Consider the following 22,216-nt stretch of genomic DNA (forward strand, 5'->3'; position numbering starts at 1 on the left):
GTGTCATGTCTCCCCGAGGGGACTTGAGGACTGCACAGAAAATCATGGGGGCGGGAGGGGCACACGTGGGAAGAAAGAGTGGAGCTGGAATGACTCAGATATTCCATCATGACCTCCACAGGGGACAGCAGTGTGGGGTGCTCAGGGTAACAGGGACAGGTGACAATTAGTAGGAGCTGGGAGTGAAGGATAGACAGCGTGACAGCAACAGGTGACAATGAGGACACAGCATGACAGCAACAGGTGGCAAAGAGGAGACAGGCTGACAGCGACAGATGACATTGTAATAGAAGAGCTCCCCCCCAGGACTGGTGTACCGTTGGTGGGGAGGCTGGAATCCGATGGTAAAGGACAATAAGACAGTGTGTGAACATGACGGGCGGCAGTGGAGAAGCAGTACGGCGATGAGAGATGACAACGTTAAGACAGTTTCTGATGGTGACGGACAGAAGGAAGATGTCGGAAGGTGTGACGGGAACAGGGCTGATGACAAGTTAGGAGCAGCACAGCCTACAGGACCTTTGCCAACGACTTGGTCATCAGGTGACTCAAGGGACCTTTCCTTGGGTCTGGGAAATGCACCCCTCATGAGACAGATCCCACAACAGGACTTCTAGACATCCATTTTCCCGGATCCTATTTTCCTGGCCCCCTCACAGCAAGGTGGGGTTATGCCCCCCTGCGTCCCTCCGGCCAGGCACCCCCCCTCGCCCCCATACTTGACAGATGCTGGCATTAGAAGAGGTGGGAACACCCAGGACCCCGTTTTGCTGAGGGTGGCACTGATTTCAGGTGTCTGGGACCATTAAGCTTCATCTGAAACCCGGGGAGTAGAGAAGGATGGAAGGTGTCTTTGTGGGACCAGATCTGTGGGCAACTGGGGAGTTACCCTGCTGACTGCTTTTCTCCTTTGTGGAGGGATCTGTGTGCAACCAAGAGCCTTTTCTGTGGAGGGTGATTTCTGTCGCTTGCAGTTTAAAAACTCTGGCACTCTGGGGGCCAGTACAACCATCAACAGGTGACAAAGTCACAGCAACAAGGGGAAGGCATAAAGATGGCAACACAAATGTGACAGGCAGCAGAGTAACCAGAGTACAGCGAGGTGTTCCGTTGATGGGTGACAATGAGCGGGTGACAGCAGTGAGTGACAGGTGACCTTGTAGGGACTTGGGGATATGGCACTAGTGAAAGGGAGACTGTGACATGCTCTGCCCTTACAATAGTCTCTGGGTGGCACTGGGATGCTGGGGGGAGCGTAAGTGAGAACCTAAATGACCCATCAGGACAGTGTGTTGTGACGGAGTGACAGCATAGGTCACAGAAAGATCCAGGTGGGGGTGCCACTGGGAAGCAGGACGGTGTGGCGGGGGAGGCAGCACAATGACCAGGTACACTTGCTCTACGCTGTCATTGAGAACTTTTGTTCAACTCCCCACCTCCTCCGGCTCACCAAACCCTGTGGATTCCTTGTCCTCTGCTTCCAGAGAGCAGATGGGGAGAATTCTAGAACCGAAACACTGATCCACCAGGCTTCCTGGGCTCCTCCCCAGCTTCTGCACAAGTGCTACACTGCTTCTTGGGCCTGGGGTGCCTATCCCTGTGCCCACGTGAGACACACCTATTAGGTGAAGCATAGACCAGGGCAGGCCCCGGCAAAGGAGCCTGGGAAGGGGTGACAGAAGTGTCCCCAGAAGCTGGCTCATCCATGACAGCCCCTGGGTCCTCCCACACTAGAATCCCACCTATCACTGCTTTCTGGTTGATCCTGGGGTTCCTTCCCTGGCTTACCCTCCCCGGGGAACACCAATCCAGCTGCTCCCAGACCAGACCCCGGTTTAACCCCCACAGTGCAGCTTCTAGAGTGATTCTCCTTCCTGGGAACCCCTGCCGTGTAAGGGGAGCCTCCTGAGGGCTCCTGGCATCTGCTTACCTGGCCAGACTCCCTCTTCCCCTCTCTCCCTTTCTCTGCTCCTGCAAAGCTCTAGCCTCATTCGATTCCTGCATTTTCCACACCCTATTGTCTCCGGGCCTTTGTCTGAGCTGTTTTCCCTGTTTGTCCTTCCCTCCCTGTCTCTGATCTGCTCCTTTCTACTGAACCCTCAAGCCTCCCATCCCCAAAGAGAATGCTCCTTGCCTCCGCTCCTCCAGCCCAGGAGTGTCCGAGTCCAGGTCTGTCTCCTGACACCCACACTGGGCGATTATGAGCCTCTCCCTCGTAGGGTTTTTAGTTATTCAATGAGATAATGTGTATGACACCCTCAGCACCAAGCCGGGCATACAAGCATGGAATAAATATTAGCTCAAATTATTTTTACTATTTATTTATTACATTCCTGAAGTGCTATGATCAGCACAATTAGCTTTGGGAATTCAATAGGATAAACCAACAATTTGGGAGTGGGGCGCACAGGGAAGGGGCTTTTAGAACCGGGTTTTGCCGGGAGCATAGGAGTTTGCTGAATGGAATAACTAAGTTTCAGGTCCAAAGAACAGCTCAAACTTGATCGCCACCCCGAATGGTGGTGTCTGTTCTCAAAAGTAATGCAGTGGCAGGTGAAACCCAGAAATTTTCACTCAGCGTGTCCAGTACAAACTGGCAGCTACAATTCTGGCCCGTGAGAAAAACTGGGGTTCAGAAAGTCTAGACCTTTTGGATTTTTAAACTCTTCATTTTGAGAATCAGATGAAAAATGTGGACTTTCTCCCCAGGAAAGGGCAAAGATGCTGTTTCGAGTACATTCTTAGGGGCCTCGGATCTTACTCTCGTGAAGAACCCGGGCTCCAGGAGCCGCCAGGTGAGTTCCCAGCGTCACTCCTGGAATTCTCTCGGCCCGAGGGAAGGGGAGGTGGCTTGAGAGGACGGAGGAGGACCTCCTAGGTGAGTCCCGGGACCTCCCGACCCTGGCTTTCTTCCCGGCCACCCCCCAAATTGGAGTCCCACCTCAGGGCTACCTCCAGATCAATTCCTACCGGAAAACGCGGTCCCCGCAGCCCACCCCCTCCCTCCGCCAAGCGCCCTAAGCCCCCCCATCCAGCGGCTCAGCCCCGGCCACAGCTCTGGGTCCCCCTCCCGTTTCTCCAGCCCCTCCGAGCCTCACCCGCAGCCCCGGGCCCTCCCCCGGCTCCAGCCCCTCCCCCAGTCCGGATCAGAGCCCCCGGCCCCCGCCCCGGGAGCTTCGAGGTGCAAACGCGCCCTCCCCCGACTCCTCCCGCCCCCAACGCCCCCCCGAGCGGCGGCTCCGGGCTGCGATCGCGGCGGGGTCGGCCTCTCGGTTCGCGTTCCCGCCCCCGGCGCCCCGCGCGGCGCAAGCCACCCCTCGAGCGCGGAGCCCCGCGTCGGCTCGCCGTGCCGGCCTCCACGCGCGCCGGCTCGCAGGTCGGGGGAGCGCGGGGCCCGCGGCGGGGCGCGAGCGGGCACGGCGGGGCCGAGGAGGCGGGGGAGAGGGAGGGGGAGGGGATTCCTTTGTTCGCTGCGGCAGCCCCGGGCCCACCCGCTCCCCTCCCCGCGCCGGGCCGGGGCGCCCCACCCGCAGGTGAGGGCGGAGCCGAGCGTGGTCGCAGCCCGGGGGGGGCCTCGGTCCTCGCTGGGTGGAGAGCGTGGCCCGCGGGCCCCTCCTCGTCCGCGGAGCCCGGGACCGCTCGCTTCCCGCCCGCGCCGCGCGCGCGGTCCCCGCTCATTCATTCGAACACCTCCCGGGCGCGGGGCGCGGAGGCGGGGCGGCGGTGCGGGTTGCTCGGTCGGGCCGGGCCAAGGGCCCCGGATCCTGGGGGAGGCGGGGAGGGAGGCTGCGCGGGCCCTGAGACTGCCTGGAGAAGGCGTCCTCCGGGCGCAAACTGGCGTTGAACGGCTTGGAAGCAGGAAGGGAGTGTCCCTCCCCAGCCAGGTCGGCTCCTCTCTGCCTCTCCTCCAAAGCTGACAAGGGTCTCTTCTTTCCTCAAGGACCTTGGGACTAGGTCAGGCTCTCTCTGCCCAAGGCCCAGAGAGGGGCATCCAGCTGCCCAATGGCACACAGCATAGTCCTTGCCCATTCCCTACCTAGGCCCAGTTCTTCTCCCTGGTCTGGAAAGGAGGGCCTGAAAGGGCTCCCCAGAAGGCCATTTATTCTACCATCTGTCCCTCCAAATATTCAGCTTTCTTCCTCCTACCCTCAGCTGGTCATCTCCTAACCAGGAGTGGTCCTGTCCTCATGCCCTCCCTCCCATCCTTCACGTCCTGGAGAGAACAAGCCACCTCCTGGGAGGGGGTGGGACACCCCCCTCTACCTCTTCCCCTCCCTCCCTTCTGCCTAGGCTTCAGCACTCACCCACAGCCAGCCCCTCACTAACTGTGCGATGGCCTTAGTTTGCTTAACCACAAAGTGGGCACAAAAGCTATTCCTGCCCTGCTGGGTGGAGGGAGTGCCCTACCGAGAAGGTGCACCTGCCACCTATCTCCTCACCCATCCTGTCCCCCTCCACCCTGCCAGCCAGGTTTCTGGGAGTCTCCTCAATGCCTCCTGCCTTCTTTGGAACCAGTCTCCACCTCCTGGTGACTCCACCTCCTCATTTTCCCTGGAATTCTGTCCTCTCCTCACTCATCTGGACCCCTGCCCCAGCGTCCTCGACTGCATGCTTCCTCCCAGGTTCCTGCGAGCCTTTCCACACTCCAAACACCCGTTCTACTGTGTTCCTCTACTTCAAGCCCTTTAAGGGCTCTCCATCACCCTGGATCTACAGGTAGAAGCTCCACGACACAGTGGGCTCCTGCGACAACACCAGCCCGCCTGTCCCTCTCTCCCTCTGCTCTCACTGTGCACTTGGCCCCAGCACCTTTCTCTTGGCTAACTCCATCTCTGAGACATCACACCTCCTCCAAGAAGCCTGCCCTGATTGCTCCCCTGCTTCTGGGTCAGGGCTGGATGCCTCCCTGGCTCTAGTAGCTCCCCCACCCCCCATTTCCTGTAGTCCTGCAGTCATCCCAGCGCTCCTGGTTCTGGGTAGTCTGTGTCCAAGGGCTTCTGCTGGGGTTGACTCTGTTTCCTCTCAGCAGCCTCTAAGGGACGACACATCATGGTTCTGAAGGGGCTGGCAAGGAGAGGGGCTGGTGCTTTCACCATGGCCTGGGGCCCCCTGGCTCGACTCCTGCTGGCCTGGACGGCCCTGTTGTGTTTGGTGGGAGTCCAGGGCCGCTGGGACAAGGCCTTGGAGTCTTCAGGTCTTGGACACGTGCCGAGGAGAGGCGGCCCAGGCATCTTGCAGGGGTGCGTGGTTCTGGGCATGCTGAGAGGGTGTGGGCTGGGCTGGGTTGTCCCGTTGTGTTAGGGGGAGCAAGGCCCGGGGAACATCCCACAGGGCGGGGGCTCACCAGCTGTGCCACGCTCTCCCGAAGGCCCAATGTGTGCGGCTCCCGTTTCCATGCCTACTGCTGCCCCGGCTGGAGGACATTGCCAGGCGCGAACCAGTGTGTTGTTCGTGAGTACCACTGCCATCTGGAGGGGGGCGGTGCTCGGGCTGGGACGCTGGGGCAGCTCTCTGACCTGCTGGCAAGCCCAACCCCACTTCCAAGTGGACTTGGCCGGGGGTGTCAGGCTGAACCATGGGATTGGCCCTTGCCTGTCCTCAGGCTCCCAGGCCACCTGCCATGTTCCTGTCCTTTGCCTTACTACCTCCCTGTCTCTCTGCCTGCCTGTCTCTGCTCTCATTCTCTGTCTCTCCCCCATCTCTGTCTCTGTCTCTCTGTCAGTCTGTACCTGCCACTTGGGATTCTAGAATCTGACTCCACTCCCAGGAGAGCTCTCCGGCCCAACACCACAGTCACCGACCCAGTATGTCCAGTTTCTGTCCTCACCGCTCAGCACTTCTGGCCCAAAGAGCCCAGCTCCCGATGGCTCCAGCAGACACCCAGAACCTTGCCTGGGCACCGATGGGGTGGGGAGGGCACAGGAGTCAGGTCCTGGTCCTGACCGTCATCTGCTGTGCCCCTTCCAGCCGTCTGTAGGCATGCCTGCGGCGAGGGCTTCTGCTCCCGACCCAGTCTGTGTGCCTGTGCTGATGGGAAGCTGGCCCCCAGCTGCGGGGTGACCCGAGGTGAGCGGGGGAGAGGGGAAATGGCCCCCAGGGGACCCGAGGAGAAGGGTAGAAGCTTCCAGATGCCACTGGGGCAGGGGGGTGGTGCACAGGTTGGTTTTGTCGCAGGACTGAGAGGACCAGAGCTGGGCCAGGCAAGCCTAGTGCTGTGGCTGTTCACGAGCCTCGTGGGGCTTGTCGCTTTACTGTGTGTCCCTCCTCCCCGTCCTTAGGGTCAGGGTGCAGCGTGAGCTGCATGAATGGGGGCGGCTGCCGAGGGCAGTCCTGCCTCTGCCAGCGGGGCTACACCGGCACTGTGTGTGGGCAGCGTGAGTATCCCCCAGGAGCACCTGGGCCTGGGATCCCGGTGGGTGGTCTCTGATGTCACCTGCCCACCGCCCATGGGTCCTTTTTCTGTGACCAGGGTTTGGAGGGAGGTGCTCACCGTCACAGTCTTATTATTGGGTCTGGGCCCAATGGTGGGGACTCCTGGGTGAAAATGGGCTTTTCTGGGCCCCAGCTCCCTCTGCTAGAGGACATCAGGCTACTGTCTTCTCTTCTTCCGCAGCTGTCTGTGACCATGGTTGCCACAATGGGGGTCGTTGCATCGGACCTAACCACTGCGCCTGTGTGTATGGCTTCATGGGGCCTCAGTGTGAGAGAGGTACCAAGCTGAGCATGGAGGGAGGGGCTTGGGTGGATGGAGGGGGGCTTCCTGGCAGCCTCTGAGAGGTAGCCAGGCCCTGGGAAGCTCCAGCTGGCCTCCTTTGTGTTGTCTGTGATGCTGTGAAGGGCAGAGAAACTGTTTGCTCTGGAGAAGGGTGTCAAGGAGGGCTTCCTGGAGGAAGTGATAAGTCAGAGTTCATGAGAGGAGACAGCCCCCTTTTATTGCAAACCACCCCCCACTGTCATAATCGTCGGTCATCAGTCAGTGTACTGCCATGGCTAAGGTGGGCGGGATCACCTGTGGGGGCCTTTGGACAAACCCAGACGATGGAAGCAACGGTGTTTTGTGGAAAGTTGGTGCTGGGGAAGGTGGGAACAGCTGGATGCCCATCCCGGGCTGCCCCATGCGTGGACTCGAAGTTAAGCGGGGTGGTTGAGGTTTTTGCGGAAGATCCGGGAGGGCGACTCAGGGGGCAGAGAACTCACTGAGCCTATGGGAAGCTGGGAAGGAAAAAGCCAACAGGAGCGGGCAGCGTGGGACATGCCCAGGCGAGGAGGCTGGTGGGGTCTCGGCTGTGAGGGCGGTCAGACCGCCCCGTGCGGAGCCCAAACCCGGGGATGTGGGCAGGGCCCGGGACTGACCCTGGCGTTGGGAGGTGCTCCTGGGAGAGGACGCACATAGGTGGCTGAAGCCCGGGTGGAGAGGGTGTAGCCATGAGTCAGAAGCCGGGGCTGGGAGGGTTACCTCAGCACGAGGGGTGGGGTGCTTTTAGAAACTGGAATTTGGGCTGACTGAAGGGGAGGGAGAATCAGTGGGGAGGGCGAGAGAGGGGAGGCCCAAGTGGGTGGTAGATGGTGAGGGCCCCCAGAGAGGCCAGAGCGAGGGGGAGTCCTGAGTTCTGGGTGAATTAGGTGAGATTTTAGAATTGTTTTGGCTTCGGGGAGTCAGGACCATTGTGGATTTCTGTACAGCTCCTCCTCCCCCTGGGTCTAGGGGGCCTGGCTTTGGCTTCTCCTTCTGGGAAGGGCTTCCTTTGGTCCATTGCCAGCCCCTTGATTGGAACCATCTGGAGGGTGGGGCCAGGAAGCCACATCTGAGCCCGTGTCCCAAGGCGGGGGCACCGATGAGACTCCTCTGGCTGGGTTCAGGGTCCAGGGGTGTAGTGTTGTGGGCCCAGAGCCTTGGGGCAGATGCTGGGTTCCTCCTTGGGTCTGGGAGATTTGGCAGGGCAAGATACAAGCTCGTGGATGAGACAGGCTCTCCTGCTGGGTGTCTGTGGTCTCTGCCCAGGCCAGAAGGGAGTTGGGGGCCTGGGGGAGTGGTCACATTCTCTCGATGTGCCCTGGGATTTGCGAGCTTGGAGGTCCTGGCTTCCTTTTTGGAGGTTGGTTGGAGAAGGCTTTGGAGAGTAGGGGATTTGAAGGGTGAGTGGCTGCAGGGATGGAGAGGCTCTGGGGTACGAGGCAGCTGGAGGCCAGCTCCCCAAATCCATCCGTCTTGCAGACTACCGCACGGGCCCCTGCTTCGGTCAAGTGGGCCCCGAGGGCTGCCAGTACCGGCTTGCAGGTCTCGTGTGCACCAAGGCGCTCTGCTGTGCTACCGTGGGCCGTGCCTGGGGCATCCCCTGTGAGCTCTGCCCTGCGCAGCCGCACCCCTGCCGCCGGGGCTTCATCCCCAATATCCGCACAGGGGCCTGCCAAGGTAAGCGAGTCCATAAGGACGGACGAAGGGGCGGGCAGCTGGAGCTGAGTGGGAGCCCTCGCGGCCTTGCTTCTTCCCTTCGATGGGCCCCTCATTCCCTTGCAGATGTGGATGAATGCCAGGCTGTCCCTGGTCTGTGCCAGGGCGGCAGCTGCCTCAACACCGTGGGCTCCTTTGAGTGCCGCTGCCCGCCGGGACACCGGCTCAGCGAGAACAGTGCCAAGTGTGAAGGTGGGCCATGGGGAGGGCGATGGGAGGAGGGTGAGTAGTAACCTCCCCTGTGCTCAGGCTCCCTGGCAAGGAGTAGGAGAGGGGCGGGAGGGCTGCTGGTAGACACTCTTCTGACGGGCGTCCGTCTACACAGATGTAGATGAGTGTCTCAGCGTGCCAGGCCTCTGCTCTGGGGGCGACTGCACCAACACCGGTGGGAGCTTCGTGTGCACCTGTCCCCATGGGTTTGCCAGCAGCCTGGATGGCTCCCGCTGCCTGGGTGAGCGGGGGCTTGAGGGGTCTGGAGGGACAGAGTGCAGAGAGGAGAAGGGTCCTTTGCTCATCCGTCCTTGCATCCCTCTGGCCTGGGGGCCCCTCCAGCCCTCGGTTTCCATCCCGTCTGGCATTCTGGCACCCTACCCATCAGCCTTTGTGCTCTCTGGACCCCAGTCTGGCCCTCCGTCTCTATGCATACTGTAGCTCTCTGGTCCTCTGTCTTGATCTCTTGGGCCCACCAGCCCACTGCCCCTCGCTTCCGCCCTTGCCACGCCCACCTCCCCTTGGCCCCGCCCTCAGCCGCTTGGTCCCTTTGTGGCTCTGACTCTAGGGCACTCCTGCCTCCCATCCTCCTTCCTCCTGCCCTCCTGACCCTCCAACATCCCTCCATCTCTGTGTCCTTCTTCTGCCCATTGGTTTTTTTCGCTCCCTACCTATATTCCTCTTTTCACTCCCAGACACTTTTTTTTTTAAAGATTTATTTATTTGAGAGAGAGCACATGCTAGCCCGGGGGGGGGGGGGGGGGCATCCCAGAGAGGGAGAGAAGCAGACTCCCTGCTGAGTGTGAGCCCAAGGTGGGGCTCCATCTCACACCCTTGAGATCATGACCTGAGCTGAAATCAAGAGTCTGGCACTTAACCGACTGAGCCACCCAGGGGCCCCTCCCAGACACTTCCTATCTTCCCCCACACCCTCTGTTTGAGATAGGGAAACTGAGGCCCCGAGAGGGGAGGTTTGCTTGAGCGAACTCAGTAATTAGAACAGATACATGCCTGTACCCATGCCCTACCCCGACACTCCCCAACTAGCCAGGATGAGGTCCTCTGTGCCATGCCTCCCCCTGGATTCTCACCCTCCTGTATTTCCCCACACCCCGCCCCAGTGGCAGGGGACTCTGGGCTCTCACTCCCTGTCCTGCGGTTTGGATGAACTCATCAGTCGACTTTAGCCATTGTCAGTGGCTAATGGGCCAAGCCAGGATTATGGACCCTTGTGGCGGGGGATGGGCAGAGTTTAGAGAGGAGGGAAGGGGCTTGGCTGTTCCCCAGCATCACCAGGGCGCCTGGCTGGGCCTCCACCAGGCAGGGCTGGGGATATTGTGTTTGGAGTTCTGCCCGTGTGCTGTGGCCAACGTTAGACCTTCTATTCCTCCCCCCTTGGGGGCCGTCATCTCCAGCATGGAAGATACCCCTGGGCAAGTTCCCTGGAATAAGGGGTCCTCTCCCAGCTACTAAACAGTGGAGCTTAGACTTGAACCAAGGTCAGGCTGCCTCTGAACATGGGCTTGGGATTCAGTCTTGGGTTCCAACTGCTACCTGAGCTGCTCACAAGCTCTGTGACCTCGGGCAAGTGTCTTAACCTCTCTGTGCCCCAACTTCCTCATCTGTCAGATGGGGATCACGGCAGTACCTACCTCTTAAGTACAATTTTGGAATGATTTGCTGGGAGGGCTGGATATAGTCGACACTCAACACACGTTCACAAAGAAAAGAACAGTGCTGTTGGGGCGCTCAGTGGGGCCTTGATCACATCGGGTGCTTTAGAAGCTAAAGCAGCATCATTTTTGTTAAAATTCTTATGTTCTGGCTCTGTCTCCCCTACTTGAGAGGTAGCTGCTTGGTCAGGTCCCCTGGGGTTCTGGTATCTGATTTCCTGTCCCCTCTCCCTCTTCAGTAGCAGTGTGACCTTGAATGAATCTGTTGACCTCCCCCAGCCTGGGCAGGCCTTGTCCCGTGGAGGGGGGGCTCCCCTCCCCTGTCAAGGGCGTGGGATGGTGCTGGGAGTGCAAAGCCCCAACTCCTCCATGTGCGCCTGGGGGTCCCCATGGATTGGGGCAGGGGAGGCAGAAATGTTTGCGTGTTGGTGTGCCCGTGTGGCTCCGTTGGTTGAGCGTCCTACTCTTGATTTCTACTTGAGTGGTGGCCTCAGGGTCTTAAGATCAAACCCTGATTGGGCTCCAGGATGAGTTTGTAGCCTACTTGGGATTCTCCCTCTCACTCGGCCCCTCACCCTGCTTGTGCACGCGCTGGTGTGTTCTCTCTCTCTCTCTCTCTCTCTCTCAAAAAAAGGGAAATGTTTGCGTGTTTCCTCAGCCTGGGGCAGGGCAGGACATGGGGCTGCTGTCAGGGGCCCTCCCAGCTGGTGGAAGAGGTTTCACTGTGGGCCACTGGCCAAGATTTGTGCATTTTTAAGCTAAAAATACACTCTTTGAGCCTGAGAAATCTGATCATGGCATAAGTGTTAGACTTCAGAGCAGAATGGGGTGGGGAAGGGTGTCCGTGGTTCTCCAGTCCAGGGAGCCTTTGCCTCAGTCCCCCTGAGGCTGCAGTCGTCATCCAGCAGTCTGCACCTGGGCCCCTCCTCAAATTCATAGCCTCTCAGGTTTCCCCAAATGCCCAGGGCTATCAGGTGGGGGCACATAGCCACAGATCCCGGTGTCCTCGATGGAGCATCCGGCCTGACCTCCCGCCAGGGCAGCCCCCCAAACCCAGGGGTCTTTCTCAGTGTGGTTGAATGCCCGGGGTGACAGGGAGCTTATTACCAATGCCTGCTGTAGGTGTTGGAAGGCTTTTGCTTGGAATGAGCCCAAATCCATCTCCCGGGATAATTTGGAAATCTTCGTAATAAGGTTCTCATTCAGTGAGAATCAGCCCTGTGCCCGATATGGGTGCTTCACTTTTTTATCTGGGCAACACTCTTCCAAGGGGAGGTGTTCCAGGGATGGGGAAACCGAGGCACAGAGCTGCAAGGAGTCCTGTCCTGCTGGCTGTGTTGGAGCTGGGGTTTGAACCCAGGACTGGTGACCGATCCTTCCCATCCCCATCGCAGACCACCGGGCCGGCACCTGCTTCTCCACGTTGATTGGAGGCCGCTGTGCTGGAGACCTTGCTGGCCGTTACACTCAGAGGCAGTGCTGCTGTGACAGGGGCAGGTGCTGGGCAGCTGGCCCAGCCCCTGAGCCGTGTCCTCTGCGGGGCTCTGGTGAGTGGCCTGGGGTTGCCCCTGCCCTCCTCTGCCCCCAGACCTCCCTGCAGAGGAGGGGCCCTGGGGCGCGACAGAGGGTCTGACCCTAAACCCTGCTTCTTTGCAGATGAGTTCCAGCGACTGTGTGTGCGGGGGCTCCCACTGCTGCCCTCCTACCCTGGCCCCTCCCCCGGTCTCCCTGGCTTTGGGTCCAATGGTGTGGGTCCTGGCCTTGGGTCGGGTCGCCACAGCCCCCATGGCTCCAGTGGGCGTGGTGTTCCCAGCCTGGGCCTTGGCAATGCCCACATTGGTGAGGCCTGGGACTTGGGAAGAGGGATCCAAGACCTGGGGGGAGTGGGTCCAGGCTTCAGAGGGTCGGTCAGCGCTTTGGGGGTTGGGGGTCCTGACCTGGGCAGTAGAGGTGAAAGTACTGACAGTGATCTGGGGGTGGGCCTAGATTTGGGATCTGGGTCTCAAAGTCAGGGTCTGGGCCTTGTGTGAGAGTCTGAAGTTAGGGCACCACGCCAGGCCGATGTGGGCAGTGTTCCAGCCTCAGAGTGGGCGTCCCAACGCTGAGGCAAGCCCTCAACTCAGGTGCACCTGTTGTTCTCTCCCTCAGGGACAGCCACCTTGAACCGGACCATTGACATCTGCCGACACTTCACCAATCTCTGTCTCAATGGCCGCTGCTTGCCCACCCCTTCTAGCTACCGCTGCGAGTGTAACGCGGGCTACACACAGGACGTTCGAGGGGAGTGCATCGGTAAGTGCCGGCTGGGTGGGCGGGGCCGCGCCTGGCGGTGGGCGGGCCGCGCCTGGCGGTGGGCGGGGCCGCGCCTGGCGGTGGGCGGGGGCTCAGGCTAGTCTGCCCACAGACGTGGACGAATGCGCCAGCAACCCCTGCCACCACGGAGACTGCGTCAACACCCCGGGCTCCTACCACTGCCGGTGCCACGAAGGCTTCCAGGCGACGCCCGCCAAGCAGGCGTGCGTGGGTATGGCTGTCCACCGGAGAGCGGGGACGCCGGGGCTGCTGGGCGCAGATCTGCGGCCTGAGTCCGGGTCTCACCGCCTGCCGCCTTCCCCCCACCGCAGACGTGGACGAGTGCCTGGTGGGCAGCCTCTGCCGCCACGGCCGCTGCGTCAACACCGACGGCAGCTTCCGGTGTGTCTGCAATGCCGGCTTCGAGCTCGGCCCAGGCGGCAAGAACTGTGTGGGTGAGTTGGGGATGGGCGGGCGGGTAGGGGGCCTGGGGGCCGCGGTGGCTCCCGTGAGGGCCACTTGCGCGTCTCCCCTGCCGCATCACCCACGTCCCTCCCGAAGATGAAGCCTGTGCTCCCCCTTCGGAACCCAGACAGCCTGCCTGAGATACCGTCTTGCGCTTTGTTGCTTCCACACACCCTTCATTGCCCCCCTCCCGAGTTCATGCCGTGAATCCCAGCAAGGGCTGTCCGACCCGGGACCGAAGCGCGTCCTCGGACCTGCTGGGTGGCAGCGAATCTGGCTGAGAGTATGGGATCAGGACCTTGGTGGTGGTGGTGGGGTGGGTGGAGGGTGTGCCTGGGTCAGGCTCCCCGCGGGGCTCCTGGTCTTACAGGGGGCAGCGTTGTGTCGGCGCCTCGCCTCTGTTGGTTGCCAAGTGACGTGCCTGTGTGTGGGTGGAGGGCCACAACTTGCTTCTTCACTCCTCAGCTGATGGACATCGGGGCTGTTTCCACTTTTCACAATTACAGAGAATACTGCGGTGGACATCCACGCACAAATTTTCGTGACATCTTTCGTTCATATCTTTTCCTTTTCTGGTGCAGTCTTTTTTTTGTGCAAAACTGATGCTTTGATATTTGTTCCTGCACCTACCTCTTCCTTCCAACTAGACCATGTTCTTGTCAGCTGTTTTCCCCTTTTCTTTGTTTTAAATTGAGGTGAGATCAATGTCGTCATTTAGAAGTGAACATTTCAGTGGCATTTAGTACATGCCCAGAGCCGTACGACCGCCCCCTCATTTATTTAACTCTGAACAAATATTTATGGAGCACCTACCTGGGCCAGGAGGGAGATGCAGACTGAGGAGGCAGCCCTGTCGTGCCCCAGGGGAGCTTGCATTCCAGCAGACAGACTGACGTTCAGGCAGACAGAATCACAGACAAGCCACGGGGTGCCCAATCAGACCCCCAGCTTCTCTGGGTGGGGTCCTGGGAGCTCAGCGCTCACTCTGCTGCACCACCCAGAAGTAAGTGGGAGGTGCTGGTCTGCAGGCAGGGCTAGCCCAGCGAGGGGCCGGGGTGGGATTCAGCCTCTGGGTGTCCCTAGATCACAACGAGTGTGCCGCCACCACCACGTGCACCAACGGAATGTGCATCAATGAGGATGGCAGCTTCACGTGTCTCTGCAAATCCGGCTTCCTGCTGGCGCCCAGCGGCCACTCCTGCGTGGGTGAGGCCAGGGGATGGGTAGGATGGGATAGGATGGAAGTGACGGTGATGGGCAGGGAGGGGAGAGATTGGGGGAGGACGTGATGCAGAGCCCCGGTGCCTCCCCCACCCCCACAGACATCGATGAGTGCCAGACTCCGGGCATCTGCGTGAACGGCCATTGCACCAACACTGAGGGCTCCTTTCGCTGCCACTGCCTGGGGGGACTGGCCGTGGGTGCGGACGGCCGCGTGTGCGTGGACACGCATGTGCGCAGCACCTGCTATGGAACTCTGGAGCAGGGCTCCTGTGCCCGCCCCTTCCCGGGTGTGGTCACCAAATCCGAGTGCTGCTGTGCTAGCCCAGACCACGGATTTGGGGAGCCCTGCCAGCCGTGTCCTGCGAGGAACTCTGGTGAGTGTCCTGCTGCCTAACCTGACCTGCCTTTTTTATCCCTGTACACCTTCCAGTTCATCACCCTGGGGGTGGGAAGGGACAGAGGTCTTGCATGGGTTTGTGGGGGAGGACATCTCTCTGCCGGTGACTCTCCCCGAGTAGAGACCACAGAAAATCACTCTCTCCGTGAGGGGAGGCATCTTGGTCCCAGACTCTTGTGCAACGCATCCTTGGGAGTGGCTGTGGCTCAGCACTGACCACTGGCCCCTCTTCTCCCTGTCCCTGCCACTCCAGCCGAGTTCCAGGTTCTGTGCCACAGCGGTCTGGGAATCACCACTGATGGTAGAGGTGTGTGGCAGCGAGTGTTGGGAGAGGGCTGGGGGGGCACCGTGTCAGTTTGCTGTGTCTGTTCTAGCCAAGTACGACAGGCTGGGGGTTTCAGCAACAGAAACTTATTCTCCCGAAGCTCTGGAGGGTCAAAATCTGAGATCAAGGTATAGGCCGCATTGGTTCCTTCTAGAAGGCTGTGAAGAAGGAGCCCTTCCTTGCTTCTCTTCCAGTTTCTGGTGGTCAATGACAATCTCTGGTGTTCCTTGCCTTGTAGAAGTATCCCTCCATTTTCTGCCTCCATCTTTACATGGGGCTCTCCCTGCGTGTGTGTCTGTGCAAATTTCTCCCTTTTGTAAGTAGACAATCATCATATTGGCATGGATTGGGAATCTACCCTCATGACCTTGTTTTAATAGGATTACCTCTGTAGAGACCTGCTCTCCATGTGAGGCCAGGTGCTGAGGTCCTGGGGGCTTAGGACTTTAATGTATGAATTTGGGGAGGACACGATTCAACCCACAGAGCTGGGGATGGTGGATGTATAAAGTCATGCTTTCTCCCACGCCTCCTTTCCCTCCTGAGCTGTGTTTTCTGGCCCACTCACTCTGCAGCCTCTGTGATTCTTTCGGTTGCCCCCACAACCGGACAGTCCCTACCCTAGAATCCCTGGCTGATCTCCTGTGGTCCGCAGTCTCACCCCAAAGTGCCTGATCTGTAGAGTTGAAACTTACAAGGAAAGGAAATTCCCCATTTGTGTGTCTCTATGTTAGTTGGCCGAAAACACACACACACACACACACACACACACACACGCAGAAACGAAAGGATTTAGGATACAGTTGATTTCTCACTGACTGCTGGGCCATCAGGGGAGGACAGATGTCTGGACCACCACACCCTCATCCAGTGAGAGGCATAGTTCCGGAGCCAGATGCCTGGGTTCGAATCCTGGCCCTGCTGTTGACGGATTGAGTAATGGGGGGGGGCAGTTACTTACCCTCTCTGCTTCGGTTTCCTTGTCTGCAAAGTGGGGATAGTAATAGGACCTGTTTCGGGGATGTCATGAGGGTCTGGTGAGTTAATATGCACAAAATAATACACACTCTGTAATGTCAGCAATTAAGATTGCTTTAATTTTTATCATGTTGCTGCTGTACAAGTTTTTGTTCCATGGGTTCCAAACTGAGGACAATCCTCCCTCCCTGCCCCCGCCCCCCACGGCTGCACAGGTACATTTGGCAAGGTCTGGAGAAATAATCAGGAAGGGTACTGTTGGCATGGGATGGGTAGAGGCCAAAGCATTCTCCAATGCACAGGACGGACCCCACAGCAAAGAATGGCCCCGAAGGTCCACAGTGTGGGGAAACCGCAGGTTTAGAGGGAAACGGGGTGGGGGAGGCTTCTGGAGACTCCCGTGAGCCCGGCAGCTGCTCCACCCTCTTCCTGCCGCAGACATCAACGAGTGCGCCCTGGACCCCGACATCTGCGCCCACGGTGCATGTGAGAACCTGCGGGGCAGCTACCGCTGCGTGTGCGGCCCAGGCTACGAGGCGGGCGCCGCCGGCAAGGAGTGCGTGGGTGAGCGCGTCCAGCCGATCGCGGGCAGGTGCGCGGGCCGCCCCCGCTGCACCCCCTCACCCCGCTCTCCCACCCCGACCCCGCAGACGTGGACGAGTGCGCTCGCAACAGCCTCCTGTGTGACAACGGCTGGTGCCGGAACAGCCCTGGCAGCTACAGCTGCTCCTGCCCCCGGGGCTTCAGCTTTAGACGCGACACGGAGACCTGCGAAGGTATCGGGTCCCAGCGCGCTGCCCGGGGCACGTGTGCACACACGGGCGTGCACACGGACGCCTGAGTGTGGTGTGTACACACAGACACATGCTGGAAGATGCATGTTTACTCATTCACACACACTCACGGGCAAATAGTCCCTCTTGATCTCACACAGTTATACACACGCATGGGTGTCGTGCACTCGAGCGCTCAAACCCACGTTCACACACCCACTTACTCTCACACTTGACTCACTTGTACTCGCAGCCACACACAGTCAGTCGCACGCTTATGCATGCATCCAGACCTTCACACGTTCACATGTGTGCTTGTAAAACTAGGCACTCGTACTGGTACTGACTCAGAACACATACACACCCCCATATTCACACTCATAGACATGCCCACCCAGTCACGCACATTCTCAAAGAAATGTGTGTGCCCACATTCTCACGCTTTCACATTAGGCTCACGCTTAGGTGTGTGTTCACACACCTGTGCTCTTGTGCACGCACACACATGTATACACACACACGTGTCCAACCATGCACACACTTTGCACCAAGGTCCTCGTTGCCCAGCATGTCCCCCGTGTGTCCGTCCTCAGACCCCATCCTGTTCAGCCCTTGCAGCTGCCTGCTTCCCAGCCACATCCTGGCTTTGTCCTCTCTGGGCTTTCCTCCTGCCTCTCCCTCTCCTCTTGTGTGCTGTGACCCCCTTGAGGGTCACTGAGCCCCACTGTGTCTGTCCCTCCCCATCAGTCACGTGTGCATGCTCACAGGACCCTGCGTGTCAGCGTGCCTGCATGGGTGTCCCGCACAGCTCAGCGCAAGCACTCATGTGGGTATCTGCGTGTTCCATCCCTGGGCACCCTGCCTGCGTGCGCACGCCGTGTCTGGTCAGGTGCACACGCATGGACGTGCATGTGGTGGCCACTGGGGAGGAGGGGGCCCTGGTCAGCTGGGGCTCCCCCTCCAACAGCTCAGGACCCAGTGGGGGGCTGTCCTTGCAGACATCAACGAGTGCCTGTCCAACCCGTGTGTGAATGGTGCGTGCCGGAACCTGGCCGGTTCCTATGCCTGTGAATGCGCCCCTGGCAGCCGGCTGGGGCCCTCCGGCACCATGTGCCTAGGTGAGAGGGCCCCGAGTCCCATGGAGTAGCAGGGACCCTGCTGCCCAGCCCTGCATCCCATCCCGGGGGAGTGTGGGTCTCTGTGGGTCAGCGTGCAGGTGTGGGCTGGCAGGTGAACGGGGTCACCGCCTGCTCTGCAGACATCACCAGGGGCACCTGCTGGCTCAAGGTCCAGGAGGGCCGCTGTGAAGCGAACCTGCGTGGAGCCTCCCTGCGGTCTGAGTGCTGTGCCACCCTCGGTGCTGCCTGGGGGAGCCCCTGCGAACTCTGCGAGCCTGGTAATGCCCTAGGAGCCCCCCGCGTGAGCTCTGGGGGACCACCCAGGCATGGCCACTGCGGTTTCCTGGGTGCCCGTTTGGAGAACGGGGCTCTTGATGGAGAGAGTGACTCCTGTGCCCACTCTGGTTCTCCCAACCACAGACCCTGCCTGTGCCCGTGGCTTTGCCCGTACAGCGGGGCTCACCTGTGAAGGTAAGTAACTCCCAGCCCTTCCATAGTTCACTGCCCCCCCACCCCGGGCAAGCGACACGCCAAGTGCAGGTCATAGGGGATGCCTGGGGTCCTGAAGTCTCGGTACCCTCCTCGGTACCCAGGTCTGCCCCTGAGGTTCCCCATTCCCCGAGGCTGGCCCTGTTCCTTTCTACCTCCCAAGGGACAACCTGGCTGTCCCAAGCCCCAGGGGAGCAGCTCCAGGCCTTGCCCTCCTCCTGTTCTGTCCCCGCCCAGATGTAAATGAGTGTGAGGTCTTCCCCGGGGTCTGTCCCAACGGGCACTGCCTCAACACTGCTGGCTCCTTCCGCTGCGAGTGCCCCTACGGCTTGACGCTGGATGCCACGGGCTGGCTGTGCGTGGGTGAGTCCATGCGGGGCCACCTGCCCTTCCTCCACTGTCCCTACCCCTGTGCTTGGAAACCCCTCCTGGGGTCAGAAGGGCTTTGTGGAGACCTCCGGGACCCTCTGCTCCCTGCTCATTTCTTGCTGACATGTCTCAAGAGAAGGTCTTGTGTGTTTTGGGGGCTCACGCTTTCGCTTCGCTGCCCTTTAACAAGGCCCACGGCACCTGCTAAGGTCTTGTGATGTAGCGTCTGCAAATTTATTCATTTTTTCTCGTCACTGAAGAATTTTGATTCAGGGTGGGTCTGCTCACCGGGCACCCCTAGTGTGTCCGGAATCTCCCTTAGCATCCAGGGCTCCAACATTCCTTCTGAATGGCTCCCCCTCAGGTGCAGAGATCGGAGCTGTTTCCCCCCCAGCTGAGGGTTTCTTGGCCAACATCTTGAGGCGGACATTTTTTGGCCAAAAACACATCCCAGGCAGCAGACAGGCTCTCTGCCTGCTGTCTGGTTTTCTCCTGCCGTTGGTTAGGAGCCTTCTCGTAGATGGCTTCTCAAATTTGCTTGCCTTCTGAGCTGAGTTTTAGGCAGGTAGAGGGTCTCCCACCGGCTCCAAAATGTAACCAAGGAAAGGAAATAACTTAGTAAAGAGGGAAAAGCCACTGCATTTCAGGCCCTGTGGGCTGAGTTCAGGACCAGGTGAACAGGGAGGCTGCGACTCAGGCCCCGTCTGCTCGGATGTGACCGTTAGCCCCGGACCCAGGCACTGGGTACAGGGGAGGATCCCTGTGCATGTCACAGGGTTCCCAGAAGTTCTCAAGGTTCTAGAACAGGGTCTCAACTTCAAATCGACCTGCCTAAAATGTGTGTTCCTTTTGTAAAGAGAGAGAAATTGTCGCAGACCAGGGGTCAGCAAACTTTTTTCTGGAAGGGGCCAGGGGTGACTATTTTGGTATCGTGGGCCACACAGTCACATCACGCAAAAGCAGCCCCCAGCAATGCAGAAGCAAAGCGATGTGGCTGTGTGTCAATAAAACTTTATTTATAAAAACAGGTGGCTGACCTAGGGATGAAGTTAGTGGCCCCTGGCTTAGTCCCTTGTGTCTGGTCTCCAGGGAGGCTTATCTGCTTTCAGGTTGGGAGAGAGTCTTCCAGACCAAGCACACGCTCTGGGGCCAGATGGCCTGGTGTGAAGGCGGCTCTGCCTTTTGCTCACTGTGGGGCCTCAGGGAGGCCCCCTAACCCCTCTGTGCCTCAGTTTTCTTGCTTGTAAAATGGCCATGACAATAATAGGTTCATTTTGATGCTATTTTGAAGATTATGTGGGTTGGGGAGCTTAGGACAGCATCCAGCACATAGCAAGCCCCTTAGCAGGACAAGTTATTACCATTACGATGTCCCTGTTGGATAACACCATTAGGACAGTGTCACCGCCGGAGGAAGTCACTCCCCTTGCATGTTTCCTACTGGGGAGAGCGTGTCAGACAGACTTTGCAGAGGGGACCAACTGCATGGCCCATGTGGTGGCAGGTGTGGTGTGGTGGTGGGGGAGGGGGGACCCGGTGACTGTCCCCCTCTGTGTAGACATGCGCCTGGAGCCATGTTTCCTACACTGGGAGGAGGACGAGTGTGGGGCTGCCCTGCCTGGCAAACACCGGATGGACGTCTGCTGCTGCTCCGTGGGGGCTGCCTGGGGGGCTGCGTGCGAGGTGTGCCCAGAGCCCAAGTCCCCAGCATTTGCCAGCCTGTGTCCCCAGGGCCCTGGCTTCGCCAGCTGGGACTTCCTGTCAGGCCAGCCCTTCTATAAAGGTGTGTGCAGCACCGGGAGCCCTGAGGGCAGGGAGAGGGCACAGCCCAGGCATAGGCCTGGAGGTGGGAAGTGCGTTGTGGGGAGCGCAGGGAGCGCAGAGCGTCTGCGGGGAGAGCCCCTGCCGCAAAGCCTCTGGAGCAAACCCAGGGAAGCCTGTTCTGCTCCCAACCGCAGATGTGAACGAATGCAAGGTGTTCCCCAGCCTCTGCGTGCACGGCGTCTGCAGGAACACCGTGGGCAGCTTCCGGTGCTCCTGTGCCGGGGGCTTCGCCCTTGATGCTCAGGGAAGGAACTGCACAGGTATGGGCCACCCTTGGCCTCCGTGGGGAACGCCGGCCGGAATGGGGGCTTCAAAGCAGACGTGGAGTGGGGACCCCCTTCCGTGGGCACCTCTAGTCCTGTCTGCCCACTGGCGGCGTGATCCAGGGCAGGTTGCTGGCCCCTCTGGCCCTTAGGGACCCCGACTGTGAAAGGAGGGGCTGACAGAGGGGACCTCCAAGGAGGAAACTCCCTGCAGTTGCCGGTGGAAGCACCCCCGGGCTCTGTTCGGCAGCTCAGGCTCCCACGCAGCGCCGGGCGTCTACAGATGTGGAGGCTGTCCCCTGCCCCTCTCTCTGCAGACATTGACGAGTGCCACATCTCCCCTGACCTCTGCGGCCGGGGCACCTGTGTCAACACCCCGGGCAGCTTTGAGTGCGAGTGTTTCCGTGGCTACGAGAGTGGCTTGGTGCTGGCAAAGAACTGTGTGGGTAGGTGACCACAGGGCTGTTGCACGGGGTGGCCCTGGGCAGGGCGATGCCCGATGGGTGTTGGGGCAGGGACGCTGCCAGATGGACGAGGGGGGAGGGGCAGGTGTGGGGAGAGGCCTCAACCCATCCGAGACCCGGCGAATCTGGGTGCCACGTGGTGGCATCCTGAAGGCCGTTGGACCTCGGGTCTGTCATGCAGAATTGAGGCCTAGGGACCAAGGTCTGGATGAGTTCCCCCAGATCAGGGGTCATGTGAGAAGAGGAGAATGCCCTGGAGAGAGGAGCTCCTCTTTCCTTTTTTCCCTTCCTCGTTCCCTCTCTCCCTTCCTCCTTTCCTTCCTTCCCTTTTTTATTTATTCCGTGAACATTCTATGTGCCTCTATTGAGAAGAACAACTAAGCGCTCAGTAGCAGGCAGCCCGTCTCTCAGAGTTCATGACCTGATGGGGAGACCGATGTTCCTAAAACGAATCCCCAGACACATGGAAAATGGCCACTGTGAGAAGCACCTGAGGGGGCCATGTGGTGGGGTGGGGTGGGGTCCTCAGGGCTGGCCCGTTCTGGGGGGCCTGAGGTTGTGGCTGAGAGAGTGGGACTAAATGTGGCGAAGAGGGGCTGGAAGATCGGCCTGAAGGGAGAACAGCAGGCGCCAAGGCCCTGGGGTCAGCCTGAGGGGTAGAGGGAGGAACACAAGACTGGAGCTTGAGGAGGATGGTGCCACAGCCCGCTCCCCGCGCTGATGCCTGGAGACCGTGTGCTACAGGGTGGCTTCTCAGGGTCTCCTTCAGTGACTCCAGGAATGTCAGCCTCATGGCCCTGACTCTTCTGCGGATTCCAGCTTCCATCTTGGGCTGACTTGCCCCTGCCCCTTTCAGCTTAAACGGCTCTGCTGGGTCACCTGAGCCCCAAGCCTCCAGGC

General features: G+C 59.6%; 1 protein-coding gene across 1 annotated transcript in view; it reads left to right on the top strand.

Annotated features, from left to right (window-relative positions):
* Window positions 1-404: 404 nt before the first annotated feature.
* FBN3 (fibrillin 3) overlaps window positions 405-22,216 on the top strand; it is a 57,071-nt gene continuing 35,259 nt past the window's right edge. The window contains exons 1-27 of the mRNA XM_032883468.1: window positions 405-466; window positions 3,105-3,376; window positions 4,623-4,716; window positions 5,369-5,451; window positions 5,968-6,066; window positions 6,279-6,374; window positions 6,614-6,709; window positions 8,216-8,413; window positions 8,519-8,644; window positions 8,778-8,903; window positions 11,730-11,882; window positions 11,992-12,174; window positions 12,484-12,627; window positions 12,740-12,859; window positions 12,960-13,082; window positions 14,176-14,298; window positions 14,415-14,690; window positions 14,967-15,020; window positions 16,455-16,580; window positions 16,667-16,792; window positions 17,788-17,907; window positions 18,048-18,185; window positions 18,328-18,378; window positions 18,634-18,759; window positions 20,324-20,548; window positions 20,724-20,849; window positions 21,170-21,298. Of these exons, the coding sequence (XP_032739359.1) occupies window positions 405-466; window positions 3,105-3,376; window positions 4,623-4,716; window positions 5,369-5,451; window positions 5,968-6,066; window positions 6,279-6,374; window positions 6,614-6,709; window positions 8,216-8,413; window positions 8,519-8,644; window positions 8,778-8,903; window positions 11,730-11,882; window positions 11,992-12,174; window positions 12,484-12,627; window positions 12,740-12,859; window positions 12,960-13,082; window positions 14,176-14,298; window positions 14,415-14,690; window positions 14,967-15,020; window positions 16,455-16,580; window positions 16,667-16,792; window positions 17,788-17,907; window positions 18,048-18,185; window positions 18,328-18,378; window positions 18,634-18,759; window positions 20,324-20,548; window positions 20,724-20,849; window positions 21,170-21,298 (3,595 nt within the window). The remainder of the gene's footprint in view (window positions 467-3,104; window positions 3,377-4,622; window positions 4,717-5,368; window positions 5,452-5,967; window positions 6,067-6,278; window positions 6,375-6,613; window positions 6,710-8,215; window positions 8,414-8,518; window positions 8,645-8,777; window positions 8,904-11,729; window positions 11,883-11,991; window positions 12,175-12,483; window positions 12,628-12,739; window positions 12,860-12,959; window positions 13,083-14,175; window positions 14,299-14,414; window positions 14,691-14,966; window positions 15,021-16,454; window positions 16,581-16,666; window positions 16,793-17,787; window positions 17,908-18,047; window positions 18,186-18,327; window positions 18,379-18,633; window positions 18,760-20,323; window positions 20,549-20,723; window positions 20,850-21,169; window positions 21,299-22,216) is intronic.

The sequence above is a fragment of the Lontra canadensis genome, unplaced genomic scaffold, assembly GCF_010015895.1.
Source record: "Lontra canadensis isolate GAN:19392208 unplaced genomic scaffold, GSC_riverotter_1.0 scaffold88, whole genome shotgun sequence".
Classification (NCBI taxonomy): domain Eukaryota; kingdom Metazoa; phylum Chordata; class Mammalia; order Carnivora; family Mustelidae; genus Lontra; species Lontra canadensis.